The 23,195-nt window shown below is 38.8% G+C and overlaps 1 protein-coding gene across 1 annotated transcript in view; it reads right to left on the bottom strand.

Annotated features, from left to right (window-relative positions):
- Nucleotides 1-23,195, bottom strand: part of DYM (dymeclin) — a 375,316-nt gene that overhangs the window by 281,199 nt on the left and 70,922 nt on the right. The window contains exon 6 of the mRNA XM_082853166.1: nucleotides 19,606-19,678. Within this exon, the coding sequence (XP_082709292.1) occupies nucleotides 19,606-19,678 (73 nt within the window). The remainder of the gene's footprint in view (nucleotides 1-19,605; nucleotides 19,679-23,195) is intronic.

Below are 23,195 nucleotides of genomic sequence, written 5' to 3'. Positions count from 1 at the left end.
TACTCAAAGTTATACTAATCTACCAGATTTGGGGGCTGGGGAGAATATAATGTTCAAATAAATGGAGTAAAGCAGGCTCCAACAAACTGACAGCGTAGAAGATAATTTAAGTACACAATGAAGCACAGCTTCAAATGACAGAGCAAAGATACAGATACTAGAAATGGCTAAAACAGAACCTTTTCCTTTTTTTTGGCAAAGATGTCAAGAACCCAATTTCCAATTTTCATTGTATGAAGATAGTGCTTATAGCCACAAAGCAGAAGAAAATTTAAATGCACAGAGTAACAAATATTCAAACAAGGGCAATAACCATCCACTAGCTGCCCATCCTGCTCAGAATAAAATGCAAAGTCCTTAACCTAGCCTCTAAGACCCTACATGACTTTTGACTAACCATCCAACCTTGTCTATCACTCACCCATCCTTGCTCATTTGGCTCTAGCTCTACTGGACTAGTTACTGGTCCCTGGACACACCAAGCATGCACCCACCTCAGGGCCTTGCATCTGCTGTTCCCTCTGCTTAGAATGCTCTTCCACCAGAGAGTGACAGGACTCCCTCTCTGACTTCCTTTGGGTTTCTATTAAAAGGTCCACTTCACAAGGAGCCTTCCCTTACAATCTTGACTAAAATACCACGACATTACTTTTTTCCATTGTACTTGTCACATTCTAACATTAAGTAATATATTAATTTGTTTATTGTCTGTCTTACCCTATGCACAACTAGAATCTATGTCTTATTCACTATTGTATCCCTGACACCTAAAACTGTGGCTGGCCACAAGTATACACATATTTGTTGAATAGTCTCTTTGTGCTCTTGGGCACAGTGAGAAATTAATATTATTTGGGGTTTACCAAAACCAAGAAAAATATATTCATTCATGCACGAATTTTACATGACGAAGTATATCTGAAACTCCCAGCTTCCAGAAATTAATTCATGATTTAGTGCTCTGCATAAAAATTCACACACACACAAAAATGGAATTCCCTGGCAGTCCAGTGGTAGGGCCGCACACAGGTTCCATCCCTGGTTCGGGAACTAAGATCCCGCACGCAGTGCAGCGGGGCCAAAAAAGAAAAGGAAAAACGTAAAAGAAAATTCACTAGACTCCTGGGGCTACAGTTACAGAACTAGTAGCAACAGCAAAAGTAATTACTCAACATGCCCTCAACATGTAATTACTCAACATGCCCTTATAATATTTTCTATTATAAATGGTATTGAAAATGACTGGACTTCCCTGGTGGTGCAGTGGTTAAGAATCTGCCTGCCAATGCAGGGGACATGGGTTCAAGCCCTGGCCCAGGAAGATCCCACAAGCTGCAGAGCAACTAAGCTGGAGCACCACTGCTACTGAGCCTGCGCTCTAGAGCCCGCAAGCTACAGCTACTGAAGCCCGCACGTCTAGAGCCCGTGCTCCGCAACGAGAAGCCACTGCAATGAGAAGCCCGCGCACTGCAACAAAGAGTAGACCCCACTCACCATAGCTAGAGAAAGCCCATGTGCAGCAACGGAGACCCAACGCAGCAAAAGTAAATTAATAAAATTTTTTTAAAAAATAGAAGTTTAAAAAAAAAAGAAAGAAAATGACTGATATTTTTAAAGTCAGTTTCAAAATAAGTTGTGAATATAAATTTGGGTTCTGCCTATGGGGAAAAAACTGATCTAAACAGGAAAACCTCTGAAATAGCCATTTAAGAAATATGTTTTAAAGACACACATGGATAAAATGCAACTATCCATCAATTATCTTCCTAGTTACCTTCTTCCCGCACATCTCCCAAGTCTGTGTGAGGGCTTCAGCTCCCTCTACCCTTGCCCCCAAACTGCTTGACTGACTCATATTCATCACTCAAGACTGTGGACTATGCTTTTCATAGTCTATAGTCTACATCACACAAGAAAATATTTGCTGAACCAAAAAAAAAAATCAACCAATATTAGAAAATGAAAAATGTAATAAAGCACAGCTTATATATTAACTTACACAACCACATAATTTTTAAAGAGATCACAGGAATTGAGGCTACTTCCATTTCCAGCAATGACAGACAGAAAATTCAGAAGAATATTCCCAATGAGGTCAACAAAAATCACTGACAGAGGGTCTGGAAGGGCACTTTCTAAAAGGACCAAAGAGCTAGTAAAATACTGAAGAATTACAAGGCCAAGATTCAAGGCACTAAGAAAACCTAGAGAGGTCAGCCTGACATCTGGAATTGCTTTGGCCTTGGGACGCTTCCTGATCCATAAGCGGTGGCTGGGAATCCAAGCAGTGCTTTTGACAGGGTTGACAATCTAGGGCACAAAAACTGGAGTCCAAGCCTGCCAAGGGAGTAAGCCCTAGTACTCCACTCCACACACAGGCTAGAGATCCTCAAGGGGATCCTTACCTTGGAAGTAAGGGGGAGCAGGAAGTAAATCAACAATCTCACGGACTACAACCCAGCTTTAAGTTCCCTGGGTGGCCAGAAAAATTCTGAAATGGAATTAAGAAGAATCCAAGGCACCCAACAGAAAGAGACAATCCCCTCTGAAGAAAGATAAAATCATCCTATCAAACTATTTCTACAACTTTACAAATATAAAAACTAGCAAACAATCAAAAATAGACACATAAAGAGATAAAACTACATGAACAAGAACCACCATACACCCCTAAAACAAACAAAACTCTCCCAAAAATAATATTAATTACCAAATACAACTATGCCTACTCTACCTATGGCATAAAAGCCAAATTTTTCAAATCAAAAATTTCTCAAGGACCTGTAAACTATATAAATATAGCAGATATTTCTTTTTAAAAAGTTCTAGAAAAAAATTCTGGAACTGAAAAATACAATAGCCAAATTTTAAAACTTGATTTAAAAAAATAAGTAAATAAGAAAGAAAGAAAGAAAACCTCAATGAATGGGTTTAACAGCAGATTAGACTCAGCTGAAGAGAGATTTAGTGACTTGGAAATAAAGTCATAAGAAATAACCAAGAATAAAGTATAGAGAGACAACATGATGATGTTGAGAGGCATTTGTTTTCAAATTGGGGTTATTATGAGAAGGTTTACGAAGAAAGATTTATAAACATTTGCATACAAGTCATTTGCAAACATATATTTTCATTCCTCTTCAGTAAATACCTGAAAGTAAAATTGCTAGATGAGAAGAGAGGTGGATATCTGACTTCATAAGAACCTGTCAAAACTTTTCCCAAACTGGTTGTACCATTTTATACACCACAGCAATTTTTTACATAGATTTTATTTTTCAAAGCAGTTTCTGGTTCTCAGCAAAACTGAAGGTATAGAGAATTTCCATATAACCCTTGCCCCCACATATGTATACCCTTCTCCACCATCAATATCCTGCCCCAGAGTAGCATATATGTTAAAAACGATGAACCAACACTGACACATCATTATCACCTAAAGACCCCATAATATACGTTAGAGTTCACTACTGCTGTGTAATTTCTATAATCGCTATAAATTTTGACAAAGGTTGTAACATGTATCCTTGATTATAGTATCATACAGAACAGTTTCATTGCCCTAAAAATCCTCTGGGCTCTGTCCATATATCCCTTCCTCCTGCCAAACCCTGGCAACCACTGATCTTTTTACTGTTTCCATAGTTTTACCTTTTCCAAAATGTATAGTGGGAATGATACAGTATGCAGCCTTTTCAGACTGGCTTCTTTACCCACAGCAATTTCTGAAAGTACCAGTTGCTCCACATTCTCACCAACATTCAGTACTATCAGTCTTCTTAATTTTAGCTATTCTAGTTGTGTGTAGTAATAGCTCACGATAGCATTTAATCTGCATTTTCTGATGACTAATCACACTAAAACTCAATGTGCTTATTGGCCATTCATATATCTTTTTAGTGAAGTATCAATTTAAATCTTTTTTCCATTTTTAATTGGGATATTTGCCTAATTATTTTTAAATTGTAAGAGATCTTTATATATTCAAGAATAAAGTCTTTTGTCAGCTATACGTTTTGGAGACATTTTCTCCCATCTGTGGCTTGACTATTCTTTTTCTGAACCGTCTCTCTTGAAGAGGCAAGATTTTTACTTTTGAAGTAGTCTAACTTATCAAGTTTTTTTTTTTTTTTGGCTATTGCTTTCTGTATGTTTTCTAAGTTATCTTTGCCTAAAACAAGTTTGTGTGTATTTTTCTAATTTTTATGTTATATGTGAAAGAAGGAGTCAAAGTTTTTTTGTTTTGCTTTGTTTTCCCATATAATCGGCTTTTCCAGCACCATTAGTTTAAACAGTTTTCCCTTCCCAACGGAATTGTTTTGCTTCTTTTCTCAAAACAAAACAAACAAACAAACAAAAAACAATTGACCAGAGAAGTACAGATCTATTTCTTGGCCCCCTATACTGATCCACTGATTTATTTGTCTATACTTAGGTCAGTACCATGTTATCTTCAAAGCTGTAGCTTTACAGCACACTGTGAAGTGATATAGTGTAAGTATTCCATTTGTTCTTCCTTTTCAATTATTTCTTCAGGTATTCTAGGTTCTTTGCATTTCCATATATATTTTAGAATCAGCTTGTCAATGTCTACGAAAAAAACAAACAAACAAAAAATACTCTGGTACAAATGTGATGAATTGACTCTGTAGATCAATCTGGGTAATACTGACATCTTAACAATATTGACTCTTCCAATTCATGGATATGATGTATGTCTACATTTAGGTCTTCTTTGACTTCACTGAGCAATGTTTTCTAGTTATTAATATATAAGCTGTACACGTATTTGTTGAATTTACTAAGTATTTCATATTATTTTAAAATGGAATTTTTAAGGTTTTAGTTTCCAATTGTTTGCTACTAGTATATGATTCCTGTATAATCATCTTGCAATGTGCAACCTTGCTAAACTCACTTTTTAGTTCAAGTAGCTTTTGTATATTCCTTAGGGTCTCCTACATAAACAATCATGTTGCTGGCAAATATAGTTTTACTTTTTCTTTTCTAATCTCTATGCCTTTTATTCTTTGTTTTGCTTTACTGAACTGGCTAGGGCCTCATACAGTAGCAAACAGAAATGCTAAGACCAAACATCCTTGGCTTGTTCCTGATCACAGATGAGGTAAACCTTTAGTCTCTCATCATTAAGTGTAATGTTAGCTACAGGTTCTTCATGGATGCCCTTAACCTCGTTGAAGATGTTTCCTTCTATTCCTAGTTTGCTGAGAGTTTTTTTTTTCCACGAATAGATGTTGAATTTGGTCAAATGCTTTTTTGACATTTACTGAGACAATCATATGGCTTTTCTAATTTATTTTGTCAATGTGGCATATTATACTGATTTTCAAGTGTTAACAATATTGTATTCCTAAAATAAGCCCCACTTGGTTATAATGTATTATCCTGTTCTTATATTGCTGGATGAAATCTGCTAATTTTTTTAAGCTTTTTCTCCTGTATTCATGAGAAATATCAGTCTGTAATTTTTTTTTTATGGAACGCCACTGTTAGGTTTTAGTATCAGGGTTATGCTGGCCTCATAAAACAAGTCATCCCATCTGCTTTTGAAATACACTTTATTGAAAAAATATTTGCTTCATGACGTGATGTTGAGCAAAGATAGCAGAATAGTATGCATCATATGAGTGAATACACATACAGATGTTAATATGCAAAAAATAAAAAGAGCAATCCTGGAAGATGAGATTATACGTGAATATTTTTATTATTTTTAATTTAAATTTTCAAAATGGGAAGGGCATAAAGAAAGTGAATGGGAGAAATATTTACTTCAAATTGGCTGTCTCCACCAGGAAATTTCCTGAAAAAAAAAAAAAATCAGGAGAGATGGTCTGAGGATAATCTCTAATCCCATTCTGATCATAGGTTTTCTTTTTCTGTTTTTTTTTTTTTTAAATAAGTTTATTTATTTATTTTTGGCTGCATTGGGTCTTTGCTGCTGTGCGCGGGCTTTCTCTAGCTTCAGCGAGCAGGGGCTACTCTTCCTTGCGGTGTGCGGGCTTCTCTTGTTGCACAGCACAGGCTCTAGGCACGTAGGCTTCAGCAGTTGCAGTACATGTGCTCAGTAGTTGTGGCTCACGGGCTCTAGAGCACAGGCAGTAGTTGTGGCACATGGGCTTAGTTGCTCCGCAGCATGTGGGATCTTCCCAGACCAGGGCTCGAACCCGTGTCCCCTGCATTTCGCAGGCGGATTCTTAACCACTGTGCCACCAGGGAAGTCCCAGGTTTTCTTAATTATTCCTCTCTCTCTCACTTCACTGTAAACAATCAAAGTAAAGAGGATTTGCAACTAGGAAAAACAATCTAAGTGTCTCATTCCTTTTGGACTGTAATAACAAACTAATACAGACTGGGTAACTTATAAACAACAGAAATTTATTTCTCACAGTTCTGGAGGCTGAGAGGCCAGATCAAGATACCTGCAGATTCAGTATTTGATGAGAGCTGGCTTCTGGGTCACAGAGATTAAGCACCTTTTTGCTATGCTATCCTATGATGGAAGGCAGCAAGGAAGTTTTCTTGGGTATCTTTTATAAGGGCATTAATTCCACTCATGAGGGCTCTGCCCTTATGATCTAATCATCCCCCAAAGACCCCATACCTTCTAACATCATCATCTTAGAGGTTAGGTTTTAAAATATGAGTTTTGGGAGGACATGAACATTCAGACTGTAGCAATGAATTAGACATACTTGCTGCATTATTTAGGGCTCTCCAGAGAAAGAGAACCAACAGGATATAAAGAAATATATACATAGAAAGTAATTTATTATAAGAGATTGGCTCCCACAATTACAGAGGCTCAAGGTGGCATTATCTGCCATCTGCAAGCTGGAGGCCCAGGAAAGCCAGCGGTGTAGTTCCAAACCCAAGTGCTGAGAAGCAGAAAAGCCCTGGTCCGAGGGCAAAAGCCCAAGAAACAGGAGTGGCAATACCGGAAGACAGAAGGAGGAGATGGATGTCTCAGATTAAGCAAGAGAAAAAATTCACCCCTCCCCCACCTTTTTGTTCTATTCATGCCCTCAATGGACTGGATGATGCTCACCTACACTGGTGAGTATGATCTTTTTTACAAAGTCTACCTATTCAAACGCTAACTGTTTCCAGAACCACACTCACAGCCACATCCAGAAAAAATGAAATAATGTTTGACATCTGGTCATCCCTCAGCTCAACCTGTCACACAAAATTAACCATCACACTTGCCAAAGACATAAATTAAGTGTTTAAATACTGGCAAAGGGCACAGAGTCACAGATTCAGTCTCATTAAAAGCATTTAGTCATTAAAAGCATTTAAGCACTATTTGAAAGGTTTTACACCTAGAAATTTTTGTTCCATCATAAAAAACAAACAGCATTCTAACACTCACCTAATCTGTTATAATCATTAAAAAGTGAATTCATATTTCAGTACCCCAAAATTTGACATCTATCACGGGTGTGTTACAATTTTAAATAGGAAGACTCAACAAGAAGTTCACATTTGAACAAAGACTTGAAAGAAATAAGGAAGCAAGGGAAAAGTCTTCCAGGGAGAGGGACCAGCACACACAAAGGCCCTGAGGTAGGAACACACCTAGCATACTTAAAGAACAGCAAAGAGGTCAGTGGGGTTAGAATGAAATCTGCAAGAAGGAGAGTAGTAAGAGATGAGCCCAAAAAGATAACAACAAGCCTGAAAGGCCTAAAAGCTGTAACAGATTGATAAACTCAAATTCTTTTTTTTTAAAATTATTTATTTATTTATTTTTGGCTGTGTTGGGTCTTCGTTTCTGTGCAAGGGCTTTCTCTAGTTGTGGCGAGCGGGGGCCACTATTCATCGCGGTGCACAGGCCTCTCACTGTTGCGGCCTCTCTTGTTGCGGAGCATAGGCTCCAGATGCGCAGGCTCAGTAGTTGTGGCTCACAGGCCTAGTTGCTCCACGGCATGTGGGATCTTCCCAGACCAGGGCTCGAACCCGTGTCCCCTGCATTAGCAGGCAGATTCTCAACCACTGCGCCACCAGGGAAGCCCCAATAAATTCAAATTCTCAAAAATAGTTTTTAAAAATGTATCATGGCAAAAACAAACATATACTAAAAGCAAGTAAGTCAAAAAGCAAACTTAGAAAAAAAATGTACTTTAAATTTATGTCACAAAGGACTAACCTTTCTAATGTAAAACTCGTCCTAGAAATAGATACAATAAAGGTGCCAAAATGAGAATGAGCACAGGATATTAGCAAAAAATGTTAACAATTCTAATGTCTTTCAATAGGGGGATGATTAAATATAAACTGATATTGACCTACAACAGAATATAATGCAACTTTTAAAAACAAATGAGAAAGGATGTAGAGAAATCAAAACTCACATACACGGCTGGTGGGAATGTAAAATGAGGGAACCAGTGAGGAAAAGTTTGGCAGTTACTCAAAAAGTTAAATACAGAGTTATCATATGACCTAGCAATTTTACTCCTAGATACATACCCGAGAACTGAAAACTATGTCCACACAAAATCTTGTACATGAATGCTCACAGCAGCACTATTCAGAAAGTAGAAACAACCCCAATATTTATCAACTGGATGAATGGATAAACAAAATGTGGTATATACATACTATGGAATAGTTTTCAGCAATAAAAAGGAATGAAGTACTGGGGCATGTTATAACATGGATGAACCTTGAACACATTACACTAAATAAAAGAAGCCAGATACAAAAGGCCACACATCATATGATTCTATTTATATGAAATGTCCGTAAAGGGCAAACCTATAGAGACAGGAAGCAGATTAGTGGTTACTGGGACAGGAGGGAGGGGGAAATGGGAAATGACTGCTAATGGGTATAGGGGTTCTCTTTGAGGTAATGAAATTCTGGAATTAGAGAGCAGTGATAGTTTTGCAACTTTTGTGAATATACTAAAAACCACTTAAATATATACTTTGAAAGGGTAAATTTTGGGGTATTTGAATTATATCTCAATAAAGTTGTTACTTAAAAGACAAAAATGAGAAAGCTCTCTGAATGCTTGTATACAGGAACTGCCAGGATAGACTGCTAACTGGAAAAAGAGGAAAATTCAAAACACTATGTATAATTTCCAACCTTTTATATGAATACAGGGGGAAATAAAAATCTAAATTAGTAATTGAATATATATGCATGAAAAATTTCAGGAAGGATACATATGAAACTAAGAATGAACAGTGGCTACTAGGGAGACAAATGAGAAGGCTGGAGAGATGGGGAACAAGGATAGCCAGGAGATTGTTCATGTACACTTTTACGTGTTTGGTATCTGAACAACATAAATGTATCACCTGTTTGAAAATGAAATTAATCAAGAACTAAAAACAGGATTATCATAAATTATAAAATCAAAATTTACTGATTAAAATCTGATGACACTGAAATAAGAATAAACAAAAACTAAATCATATTGTGGTACACTGAAAGAGTCACTGACCCCAAGTGAGAAAACCTAGGATCTGTTTCTAAGTTCTCTATTAAACTCACTCTATTAACTTCAAAAAATAACTCCTCTGGGTCTCAGTTTTCTTATTTGTAAATAACTACATTGGGCAAGATGACCTCTAATGTCAATTCCTGCTGTAACTTTCTATGATGCTCAAAAAAAGGAATTCAAAGCAACGTTTTATTCCTGTGGAAACAAAATTTTAAATCCATTAATTGGGCTATCTTAAGTGCCAAATAATCAAGGAAAAGAGCCAAGACAGGCCAATACTTGAAAGAAACCAAAATTCTACCATGCTGAGTGTGGTGGTTTTTAAAAGATGAAAAATGTTTTAAGCCAACAGATCTTTCTTGTTTAATGTCCTTGCATAATCTTCAGAAGATTTTCATCACACAATCGCCAAAACAAAGTCAACTTTAAAAAGCCAAAATGTTGCTTCGGCTGCCATATTATCACAAGAACTTTCCACCATCTGGGCTGGAAATGTCCTAGAACAAACTACTGTTGGAGCAAGTTATTAATTTCATGTGAAGAAAACAAAGGCGCCATGACCTTGCAGTGCTCTGCTAGGGCAGAGTGGAACACTTGGATAAAGACAAAAGTCTTCATGAAATGGGTGTTAGTGTTGGCTAAGGTCAAAGTCAACGAATATGCAAGAGAAAAAACCATCCTCCTTTGACTTGCTATTGGATAAGAAACTGACAGTACTGTAAATGGAACGTAAGTTTAACAAAAACAACTGACAAGTTCAAAGGATTAAGACCAAAAATTAGAAATATCAATGTCATGCCAACAGGGAGATTCCAAAAGTGAAATGTGAGGAAAGACTACAAAGTGGTACCGTGTATTACAGATACGGTCAACAGCAGTAATGGCTAGTTTTAAAAGTCAACAAAATCGAAGACATGGTAATACTCCTCATTTATAAAAGTATTAACAATGGAACAAAAGTGCCTGAAGGTTAGGCACCAAGAAATCTGCATTCTAGTATCAGAACTGTCATTCGTTACCTTTATCAGTCACTTTATCTGTCAGCTTCATCATACATAAAAATTAATGGAGTGGATCAAATAAACTCAAATATCCATTCCATGTTTTTACGGCTTCTCAAAGAACTAATGCTATATATGTAACAGTGCATCAAATGTATAAAATATAGCCACATACCTTCTTGAAATAAAGCTCAACCAAAAAGAGGTTTTAAAAACATTCTAAAAAACCAAAAGTTAAGATAGATTGATAAGGTGGATACATAATAATAAAGCAAATATACCAAAATTGTTATGTGGGTGTCCAAATTGCAATTATGCCAGCTTAAACAAAGAACATTCATAAACAAAGAACAATCAGAGAGAAAGAGCTCTCAAGAACTAGAAATGATTGCTAAACTTTCATCAAAAGTTATGAATGGCTTTTAAATATATGAAGAGATGTTCAGCCTCACTTGTAATGAGTGAATGCATATAAAGATCACAATATGATTTCCATTTTTAGCACACGAAAAATTTTATAATACACAATATTGGCAAGGCTCTGTTAAATGTTTTTGGTGGGACTATAAATGATATACTCCCTTTAGGGAACAAGTTTTTACCAAATTTATTATATTTTTATCAAATTTTAAAATGGTCACACTTAACTCCAATTCTAAGACTTAAATGAGGACTATATCTGTATATATGCATTAAATGAATGTATGTATATGTACTACATCCAGACAATGGAGTATTATTCAGTGCTAAAAAGAAATGAACTACTAAGCCACGAACACAGAGGAACCTTAAATGCATGTTGCTAAGTGAACGAAGCCAATCTAAAAAAGCTACAAACTGTAGGATTCCAACTATATGACACTCTAGAGAAGGTGAAAATATGGAAACAGTAAAAGGATCAGTGGGGTGACCAAGGGTTAAGGGCGTGGGAGGGATGAACAGGCAGAACACACAGGATTTTTAGGGCAGTGAAAGTACACTTATGATATTGTAATGGTGGATACATGTCATTATGCATATGTCAAAACCCACTGACTGTACAACACACCAAAAGTGAACCCTAATGTACACTATGACTTGGGCGATAATGTAGGTTCATCCACTGTAACAAATGTACCACTGTGGTGAGAAATGTTGATAACAGGGGAGGCTATGTGTGGGAGGAAGGGTATGGGAATACTCTGTACTTCCTGCCCAATTTTGCTGTGAATCTAAAATTGCTCTGAAAAATAAAGCCTTTAATTAAAAAATAAAAAGAAATAGTGTCACATTATTTAGAAATACATATAAAGGCAAGATAAGGGTAAAGATTTATATAAACCACCAGAATAGTCAAAAACAAAAAATGACTGTCTCTGGAGAGCAAAGGGATATAGGACAAGGAGATTTGTTCTCATCATAAGCCCTTTGTGCTATTTGATTGTCTTCCCAAACCATGTGCATACATACGTTACAATTTAAAATAATTGCATCAGCATTAATGACTAGCATGAAATATCCAAAGGTAATGCAATCTGGACTGTGCCCAAAAAAGAAATCACTCTGTAAAGAATTAACTTATATAAGTAACACAAAAAATTAAAAAGGAAAAGAAAATCAATTGTTTGACTGTTGGTAGAATTAAAAGTTGTAGTTATTAGTATCAAACCACCTCATTCATATTTTGCTATACGTGTATTAATAACAGCAAAAGAAATTAACAAAAGCATCCTGTACCAGTCTTGCTTTCATAAGAGTAGAAATTCTTTGAAGGCAGAGATTCAACATTTTCAGGGCTGAGCTACCTAAGAATCTTGCAAACTGACCTTAGGAAAGTCACTTCCTTTCTCTCTACTTCAGTGCCATTATACATAAAATGAAAATGTATAAAATAAGCTTAATTCTAGTTCTAAAATATTCAATGATTATACGCCTCTAAATAGTCCACAACTTACAAGGAAACATGCAAACACAGGCAAAATGACAGTCAGGATTCAGGACTCTGCTTTAGCTGCTGCTAATCTCTCACACCTAATGCCAGCCTAGAACCAGTCCTCCAAAGCAGTCAGAGAAGCTCCTCCAAGCAGCCTGACCCAATAGGAACTTACTTCGGTTCCCACACAAACTATTCAGCCTTGTTCTTTTGAATCTCAGACATGCTGCGTCCTATGACCACTATACTTGTTAATGACCAAGTGCTATTACTTTTTACTGAGAAGTTTAAAATAGGAAAATTGACTCAGAAGCAAACATATTGTTTTTCTTAAGTACTTAGCATGTGTAAAGCAACACAGTTTTATAATCATAAAGCATTTTAAAATTTATAAAAGCATTTTCCAGTGCATTACTTTGGTCTTCAACGCAATCCTAAGCAACAGAGTAGGCAGTGAGAGCGCTAGACACACCTCATCCCAGGATGAGATGCTCCCTCTCAGCTGCAGGCCCCTCTACTGCAGCTCAGGACATGGTGTATTAAACTAACAACTTGCCTGGCTGTTCCTTCAATGGCTACATGAGTTGATCTCCAAACTCAAGCACTTCAATCTCCCCATCTAAACTATTAAACAACTGAACCAGATGTGTTCAAATGTCTTTTCCAAGTGACAGTCTATGATCTACGAACCCCAATTTTAAAATGAGAAAACTGAGGCCTGGAGTGACGATGCTGATGAGTGGTAATGCTAGGACTCAAACACTACCTTCTGGATGCAGAATTAGTGGTGTTTTTTCCTAATACATAATGTCTCCTACACTTCTTGGCAACACTCAATAATGCAATTATGAACAATCTGAGCACATAGTTTATAATATCAACATTTGTGGTACTGGATATATCTCAGTCAGATTTCTTCAATAAACCTGGTAAAGGCTTACATCTTAAAATTTTTTAACCGGGATTTTTTTCCCAGAGGCACCAGAAATCAATTTTCAAACTAATAAGCTATTGTGAACTTAATTCTGTTTTGGTATTTGAAAATGCTATCATCTTTAATTCAGTGCTTGTAATGTCTTAAACATCTCATTCAATCAGAAAGCTACACCAGATATTTACTTTACAGCACCTAAAACTTAAAGGCTACCCACTTTTAGCTACCCACTCTGCTGAGGCTGGATTTGAGAAGAGTCTGGGTATCAACATGCAGGGCCGTACAAAGACATTTTCCCAACAGTTAGGCCGTTCACTGCCAACGTGGGTCTCTCCAGTTCCTTCACTCTCAAAAACTTGCAGACTTCATAAAGAAACTGTTTATGGCTCTTCAGGTTCTTGAACCACCTACTTCACCATTGCCACCAAAAGTTTTCAATATTCAGATTTTCCAAAGTATAACATCTAAGCCAATACCAACAACTATGGGTCGAATAAATGTGTATTTTATTACATTTCATAAATCCAGTAAAGTTAATTTTACCAATAAGATTCTTAATCAGTTTCATCCCTCCCCAAATACATCCAAAATGGATTTCAGAGAACTAGCTCTAAAATATATATATTATGTTCTTTAATATCTTAATAAAGAGAACTCTAAACCTAATCAAACATTTAGTCCTTTTAACATTCAAGTCTTTACTCCATCAAACCACACAGCTTCTCCAGCCCTAGTCTCCCACAAACCCTCCACTCTAATCAAACGAATACACTTGTGATTCTCCAAACACATTAAGACGCATCCAAGAGGTCCCTATGCAGCTCCTTTCTGCCTCCTTGAAGACCTAGCCGCTGCTCATCACTACAGCTCCCAATGACTGCAGCATGGATCAGTTGTTCCTCTTACTGGGCTATCTTTCTACGCATCTATCCATCTCTAAGCTCTTCCAAAGTCATGCCTTTCTTTGCCCAGTACCGTAAATACACATAGTTTAGTATATTCATAACATATGTTTTCGTGGATGAACTTAATGAAAAGGAAATTATTATATTGTGAAGGGATCATCTGGGGGACTACTGAGATACAGTGCTGACTGTCCATCCCTAAACTAAATGGCTCCAGACTAGTCAGCATTTATAGCTAATTAATGTACCATTTCCTTAAATATTGTCAGATGTAATTTCTCAGTGTTTCGGTTTCTAGTAGCCTCTTTCCACTGCTAAGGTCTATAAGATACCTAGTGTTTATAATATAATGTACCAACTGCAAGGGGCTTTGAGCCACTATATCTGCAATGGAATATGCCTTAGCACACTACTGTGTTTCCATATAGGCCAGATGATGAGAAACAAACAAAATATTTAAGCACATTGAATAGGTTGTGCTCCCACGGATTTACTCATTCAACAAATATTTTTTGAGTCTTCTACTTGCCAGGCTAACCTGAGTACTCAGGGGACAGCAGTGAGCAAAACAAATGTTAATGCAGGAAGAGCCCTTGTTTTCATGTAGCTTTCATTCCAATTTCGTTGAGAAATAACAGGTAATATGAAAAGCAGTGATACGAGCTTCCCTAGTGGCACAGTGGTTAAGAATCTGCCTGCCAGTGCAGGGGACACGGGTTCAAGCCCTGGTCCGGGAAGATCCCACATGCCACAGAGCAACTAAGCCCATGCGCCACAACTACTGAGCCTGCACTCTAGAGCCCACAAGCCACAACTACTGAGCCCGACTACTGCAACTACTGAAGCCCACGCGCCTAGAGCCCGCTCTGCAACAAGAGAAGCCACTGCAATGAGAAGTCCACGCACCGCAACGAAGAGCAGCCCCTGCTCACTGCAACTAGAGAAAGCCCGCGCATAGCAACGAAGACCCAATGCAGCCAAAAATGAATAAATTAATTAATTAAAAGCAGTGATAAGTATTAGGACAAAAAAATAAAGCATGATAAAAGGACAGAAAGGGACTTCCCTGGTGGTCCAAAGGCTAGGACTCCACACTCCCAATGCAGGGGCCCAGGTTCATTCCCTGGTCAGGGAACTAGATCCCACATGCTGCAACTAAGGATCCTGCATGCTGCAACTAAGACCAGGCACAGCCAAATAAATATATAAATATTTTTTTAAAAAATGGACAGAAAATGAGAAGCGTGCTATTTTAGGGTAGTCAGAGCGGCTGTTTCTAAGAAGCAGAACTTTGAGCAGAAGGAAGCTTGAAGGAGGTCAGGACAAGAGCCATGCAGATGTCTGAAGAGAGATATGCAAGGCAGCAGAAGGAAGGTCGAAGGCCTTGAAGACAGCAGTGGGTTGGCATGTTCCAAATTAGCAAGGACACCAGCGTTATTGAAGCAGAATGAGTAACATGGACAAGGTCAGCAGATGACATCAGATACCCCTGCACTGAAGCAGCAAAGTCCCACTACACAGACATACACACACTCCTGGAAAAGGTGGTGAAGGCAATCCAGTTTGAATATGGTATCTTTATCAATATATAACATGAAAAAACTAAAGTTTCTTAAATTATAGAATTTAAAAATCTGCCCATCAGGGCCAGGCTGAGAATTAAGCCGTCCCAATCCTCCCTACTGAGCTCACAGGCTGATAAAGGAGAAGACACATAAATGGATCTCAGAGGAAGGGGCTGGAGCCCACAGAAAGGCCCACTCTAAGCAGACCTCTCAGGACGTGTCCAGAGTGAGGGCACAGAGGCAAGGAGTAGGGCCTGTTCTTGACAATGGCATCATTGTAAACAGCTAAGAGTGATAGCTTTGACAAAAACAATAGCAACGAACAGAGACAAAAAGACAAGGAAAGACTTCAAGTTCTCAAAATAAACTCTATTTCATAATAAAAAAGCATCATAAGCAGTCCTCAAAATGTACGTATTAGGCCCATACAAGGTAACTGCTTATGCTGCTAGGGCCCCACCTAATCTCCATCACTGGGAAGAATCACGGGGTCTCATTCAACCCTCACGGTAACACTGAAAGAAGCAAACCAGTGTCACAAATTCTAAGTGTGTGCTTTCAACCCTGGCCTGCCGACCATGTTCCATTACACTCTCCATTAGTGTCTTGAGGGACATACCTTTATCGTAACTTATTCCTCTCTCATTCAACTCCTTGAGATCAAGAAGGTATAACAATTAAAGACAAGGTTTTACTTTTGGAAGACATTTCAATTCTACTGGATCAACCCAATATACACTAAAAAATGTCAAGTCACAAGACGGTGCCTGACTTAATCCTTCTTTTAAATACATATATAAACGCTGAGAGGTGTGGTGTTAAGGAAGGATTCCTGGAAGGTGTGTAATTTGAATCTGTCTTTGAAGACTAACACCTCAGAGAATTAATATTTTATCAAGAAATCCAAACTGAGAAGCAGTATCCACTTACTACTTAAAGGTCCATTTTCATTACAAATGAATTCCTACAAATTCTGGGAGTTTAAGCTTCCACAGTTGATCCTGTTCTCTTAATGATGAAGTATCAGTTAAAATGTATAGATTTCTAAATGTCTATCTACCTCTGTTCTTGGTAATCATTTGCTTTCAATATTAATAGAGTGATTTCATAGTCTCAAACAAAACGTTTAAGCTAGTTTTGCATTACCCACGATGGCGATTAAAATTAGTTTCCTCTTGCTGTTCACCCGCTAATGTAGCATTGGCATGCCAACGTTAAACTTCAACGTTTATAGCAAGACTGATGATAGTCAGGTGTGTCTAGACCATCCTCAGTTTTCACAGGTTAACATTCCTCCTTAAATTATAAGCTGATTGGTAACACTGCACTATGGTTATAGTAGATGAAACATTTAAAGAGTAGGTTGGTTTCACATGGAAACTGTTACCAAGACAAACCTTTTTGTAGGATGGAGTTCCAAGAACACTAAATCATAAGAAATTGTTTCAGCAGCTGGTTAAAGCTGAGTGTACATAATATACGACATCTGGTTGTCTGTGCATTTTCAGTTCATTTAAAAAGTATAAACACATAAAACACTAAAATGTTTGATTTATTACAACACTGCTTCCTCCCCAAGAGTGTTTAAGTGGCTGGTCTATTTACTGTATTCACAGCTTATTTACTGTCTAAAGGGATTTATCATTTCCATCCCCCTTAACTTTACCATGACATTTTATCAACAACAACAACAACAAAAGGCACTCATTCAGGATATATACAAAATTGCTGGTATTTGGTAACAACAAATGTAATAGAGGTAGTGCTACTTTTAAAATTAAATCAGGAACACATGAAGCACCACACATACTGTGATATGCAAATAGCAGGCAATATATGTGTTCCCCTTCCCACATCTGACCATAAGTAACAGAAAGCTAATAGCCACAGTGGCTTAACCAAAATAACTGTTTGCTCTTTTCACATAAGGAGAAATCCAAAGATAAGCCATCTAGGGTTGGTGTAATGGTTCTGTAACTTTATCAGTATCCCACACTGCTGGGACACTGTTCTTCGTGTGTGGCGCCCATCTTCATAGTTTCAACATGGCCCAAACACTGCCTCCACATCCAGGAAGGAAGAGAAGGGCCAAGGGCAACGGGCTGAAGGTACATGCTCTGCAAGTTCATGACTTCTGCTTACGTGTAATTGGCTCAAACTGTGTCACAGAGCCATATTTAGTTCCCAAAGTGCCTGAAAACTAAGCTGGGCACACCCTGCCCCCAAAAATATTGGAGAGGAAGGGGAGAAAGGATACCAGGCATGCAAAGAGCTGTGTCTGTCACAAGAGTTCAACTTGCCTGAGACACTTTTCCCATGCCCGTCCCTGTCAGTGATTCCTCAGTTGTCTCAGTCCTACCCTCCAGGCTGCACGTCACCAGACCAAGTCACAACAGGCTTTGGTGGCTCTCATTCCTAAATCTATATTACAATTTTGGATGCTGCACTTGTGCACAACAGAGGCCAGGAGCCTGTTTTCTCACAAATACCTGTCTTTCCTTTTTGGGCCACAGGCAAGTGGCACATTTCCAACGATATCCCCACATAGACTGAGATTCTGTGATGATAAATCTTAAAAATCTACTTTTTTATTTCAAAAAATAATTCCTTTAAAATATGCATTCTCGGGAATTCCCTGGTGGTCCAGTGGTTAGGACTCCAAGCTACCACTGCAAGGGGCATGGGTTTGATCCCTGGTCGGGGAACTCAGATCCCGCATGCTGTGCAGTGTGGCCAAAAATTAAAAAATAAATAAAATAAAATATGCATTCTCGATGGGGGGGTCGAGATCACCCTCAAGAGGGTGAAAATTGGTTCTTAAGAGGTGAAAAACTTCATAGATATTATAATGATGTGTGGCCCTCAAAAAGGCCATAGCACAATACACAGATATTCAGTGTATCTGGAGTATTCAAATTTCATCAGGACTTCAGAGAGGCAATTAAGAAAAAAAGGTTGAGAGTAACTGCTTTAAAAGTAACAGACATTTTGAATCACACAGAGATTGCATTCAGCTGTAGTGACAGAAATCTAGTTGTAACAGTGTAAACAAATAAGGGTCTAGTCTTCTCACATGAGAATTCCAAGGGTGGGGTAGGGGGTAGGGGGAGGAGGTGTAGTAGTTGATGACTTTGGTTCAGCAGCTCAATGACATCAAAGCAGAATTTTCTCTGAGTCTCTTAGCTCTTGGTGCCAAGATGTTCAACACAACTGTAAAGAGACCCTGTCCACATTCCACAAAGCAGGAAAGTGGGCTCTCACAAACAAGAATATACGTATGCCTCCTAGATGAGTCAGGTCCCCTTAAAGAGCTGCACCCATAAGTTTCATTTGAGGACTTCCCCCCCACATCTCACTGACCACACATAGCTTCAAGAAAGGCTAGAAATGGAAATCTGACCTCTCCAAAAAAGGCCAGATATAGCAATAAAATCAGGAAGCAAGGAAGAAGGGGAGAACAAATAACAGGTGGAAAACTACCTGCATCTACCACATATATACTAGATTTAACTGTTTCCCTCTCAAACCCTTGTTCACAGAGATTAATTCTGTGCCTATCATATGCTCAGTATTGCTAAAGAGCTTATTTTCCCCTCAACAACATAAAATTCTTGTGGTGATGACAGGTCGTCAGAGTCTAAATATTAGGCAAGAGAGATAGAAGCAGCCCATGGATGTACACGGAGGCATACATAAAAAGCATACATGAAAGTACTACACCACAACCCACAAACTCTTCAACATGATCAATTACCATCTTCAATATACAAAGAAGATAAAACTAATCCTGGCTTAGCCAGAACTTACAAGAGTGGAATATCAGTGATTAACTGCATCAAACAGCACAGCAATTCTTCCAAAAGATCTTCTGAGTCAGAACCTGGTAAGACACATAAAACGTTTTTGAACAAAGTGTAAAATAGAATTCGGTTGTTCAGCTCATAATTTGTTTTTTTTTTTTTTGGCCACGCCATGCGGCATGCAGCTCCCCAACCCAGGATCGAACCCGGGCCCCCTGCAGTGGAAGCACAGAGTCTTAACCAGTGGACCACCAGGGAAGTCCCTAGAATTCAGTTATTTAGAAGTTTAGTTTTCATTCCTAATGAAAATAAGAATAATTATTATTACAGAAACTCGAACACTAATGTTGACCTCTGAATAAAATCTATGTCATGAAGCAAGTCAGCATCTATTATAATCTTCATCTAGTAGAGGAATTTTTTTCTTTTTTTTTTTTTTTGTGGTACACGGGCCTCTTACTGCTGTGGCCTCTCCCGTTGCGGAGCACAGGCTCCGGACGCACAGGCTCAGCGGCCATGGCTCACGGGCCCAGCCGCTCCACGGCACGTGGGATCTTCCTGGACCAGGGCACGAACCCGTGTCCCCTGCATCAGCAGGCAGACTCTCAACCATTGCGCCACCAGGGAAGCCCTAGTAGAGGAATTTTGATCACCAGCTATTTATTCTATCTCTTTTAATGCTTGAAGGTTAACTATGGCTTCTGTAGGCAAGTAGTTTTCAAGTTTCTTATACCGCACTATGTTTTTTCAAATAAAATCTGATACTAAAGTCAAATAGATAAAACAGATAAAAATTCAAGCTGCTCCAGCCACTCTGTTTGAATCAGGAATAGACTATCTGCACCTTCTCCCCCAACGAATATCTGACCTGACCCTTGATCTCCTTGATGAGCCTCAAAGTGCCTTCTCTGAACCCATGGAGCCCCACCAATCACAGAATGAAACCCGCTAAGAGGCCAACCACCTCTTTACAAAGAGCCAAAGACAAAATGGCTTTCCCAAGTCACAGAATAAGTAAGCAGCGAAGGTAGGTTACAAATTACTGTTCCAATAGAAATGCTCCTCTGTCCCAAACGTCTCTAAGCCAAGTGACCTTCTAACTTCCAAAGCCAATCAGGATCTCATGTGGCTCCTGGCTTTGGACATTACTGACACCTACTCCTTCATGAAGTTCTTTCTTCTCTCAGTCCCTATGCCTTCTTTCTAACCTACTACTTTTCCTATTCATTCCCAGTATCTGCTACCTCAGAATGCCTTTCAACATTGACATGTTCCCCTAGAATTCCACCACCAGGTTTCTTCTCTTCATGTCTCACTCCCTGTGTTCTCCCTTCATCAACCATCACTTACACGCTGGTGATTCCTAAGTCTATGGTTTTCCTCTCAGCCTCTCCACTGCACGTCATATTTTTATATCTACTTACCTCCCGGCCACCTCCACCTAGATACTTCACTGGTACCTCAACCTCAACACACTCAAAACTGAACTCCTCTTTCCCAACACTTCAAATCCAGTTCTTTATTCTTTATTGTCCTTTTTGGTGACTACATCAGTAACCCAAGCCCCAAACCCAGATGATTCTCTCCTACTCATCTTTTTATAACCAATCAGTCTCTAGGTCCTCTCAATTACACAGTCTGCCCCTCTGATATTTCCTCTTTCCTTAACTCCTTGTCATTCTTTCGTTCATTATGTCATCATTTTAAACAAATTTACTAAATTAAAACTCATTCTGGAACTTCTTTAAACCTTCTTAACTAGTATTCCTACCTCTAATTTTACTCCTCTCCAATCCAAACCCCAGATCGCTATCAGAGGGAGCTAACTAAATTCCGTCCTTTCATTCTCCTGGCTTAGATCTTGTCAATTGCTTTAAGCTGATTACTACACATCAGAAAAAACTCAAAGCCCCAAACTATAGTATGTCAGACCCTGCAAGATACAAGCCCTGAATCCCTTTCTATCTTTATCTCCCACCATTACTCCCTTCGTGATTTATATTCCTGCAGTGCCAAGCTGCCTAATACATGCCGTATCATGCCTCCTACAATTACATTCTCTCTTCCTGGAATGCCCAAAAAACCTGATTTTGTTTTTTTTTTTAAAGCCCAACTTTATCTACCTGAACCATCCTCAGTCTTCATCTCCTCCATAAAATCCAACTCTCTTGCCTCACCCTGAATAAAAATAATCATCTACACAGCATCTATGCCTTGTGCATCTGTCTGTTATTATAAATGTTGGTTGCACTATCTTAGTTTCTGACTACATGTAAAGCTGGCCCCTATTAGACTTGGTCCTTCTTCAGGGTGATGACTGACAAAGAACTTGGCACATGATACACACTCAGTACGTGTTCACTGAAGTGAACACAGGCGTCTAAGTCCAAATCTAGTGGTTACTTCCAAAACATCAAAGCACTTGGAATCTCAAAACGAAGTTTAGCAATTCTGTTTTTCTAGACCACAGTATCACCTGGTATCATGAGAAAGTATGAAGAAATTCCTTCCTGCCTCGCCAAAAATAGAACTGGCACAGTAGCCCTCTGAGAGGTCAGTGCAAAGCTCGAAGAGATTACTCTTTCACGCTGAAGACACGAATCAATGCTAAAAAGAATACACAGCAAGAATCAAGTTCAATAACCACATTAAATCGCATTCTAGAAGTGGTAGGCTTATAGCTCAACTAGTGAAGAAAGTCAGGACAAGATATAACTAAATCTCTCTCTGCCAAAGCTGTCCAACAGGATCACCTTACAATGCAGGGGACGCGGGTTCGATCCCTGGTCAGGGAATTAAGATCCCACATGCCGCCGGGCAACTAAAGCCCGTGTGCCACAACTACTGAGCTCTCGCACCTCAACTAGAGCCCACGTGCCGCAAACTACAGAGCCCTCACGCTCTGGAACGTGTGCGCCACAACTAGAGAAGAGAAAACCCACACACCACCACTAGAGAGATACCCGCACACCACAACAAAAAGCCCGCGCACCGCAACAATAAAAGATCCCACGTGCCACAACTAAGACCCGACGCAGCCTAAAATAAATAAATAAATAATAAATACATCTTAAAAAAAAAAAAAAAAAGCTGTCCAACATAACCCAAACGAGTTAACAACCGGTTCCAACAAGTTTGTTTGTTGGCATGTAATACATAATACTTATTTGCTGAACTGTCATTCCTTGGCTTACCCCAGAGAATGTGGTGACCCAGACCCAGCAAGAACATTTAAAGTCACTCACTGATTCCCTAAAGAACATTTTAGACCAAATAAATTAGCCAGTTTAATAATATACCCCTGGTTCAGCCAAGCAGCCAGCACAAGGTTTTTTTTTTTAATATTTATTTGGCTGCGTCAGGTCTTAGCTGCGGCATGTGGGATCTTTCGTTGCGATGCGCAGGCTTTTCTCTAGTTGTGGCACATGGGCTTCTCTCTAGTTGTGGCACGCGGGCTCCAGAGCACAAGGGCTCTGTAGTTGTGGCACATGGGCTCTCTAGTTGGGGCGCGCAGGCTCAGTAGTTGCGGCACGCGGGCTCTACATACTCAGTAGATCCCGCAGTATGTGGAATTTTAGTTCCCGATCAAAGATCGAA

The sequence above is a fragment of the Leucopleurus acutus genome (assembly GCF_964270905.1).
Source record: "Leucopleurus acutus genome assembly, chromosome: 13".
Lineage (NCBI taxonomy): Eukaryota > Metazoa > Chordata > Mammalia > Artiodactyla > Delphinidae > Leucopleurus > Leucopleurus acutus.
Note: the sequence above shows the minus strand (reverse complement) of the source record. Positions and strands in the feature narration are given on the sequence as shown.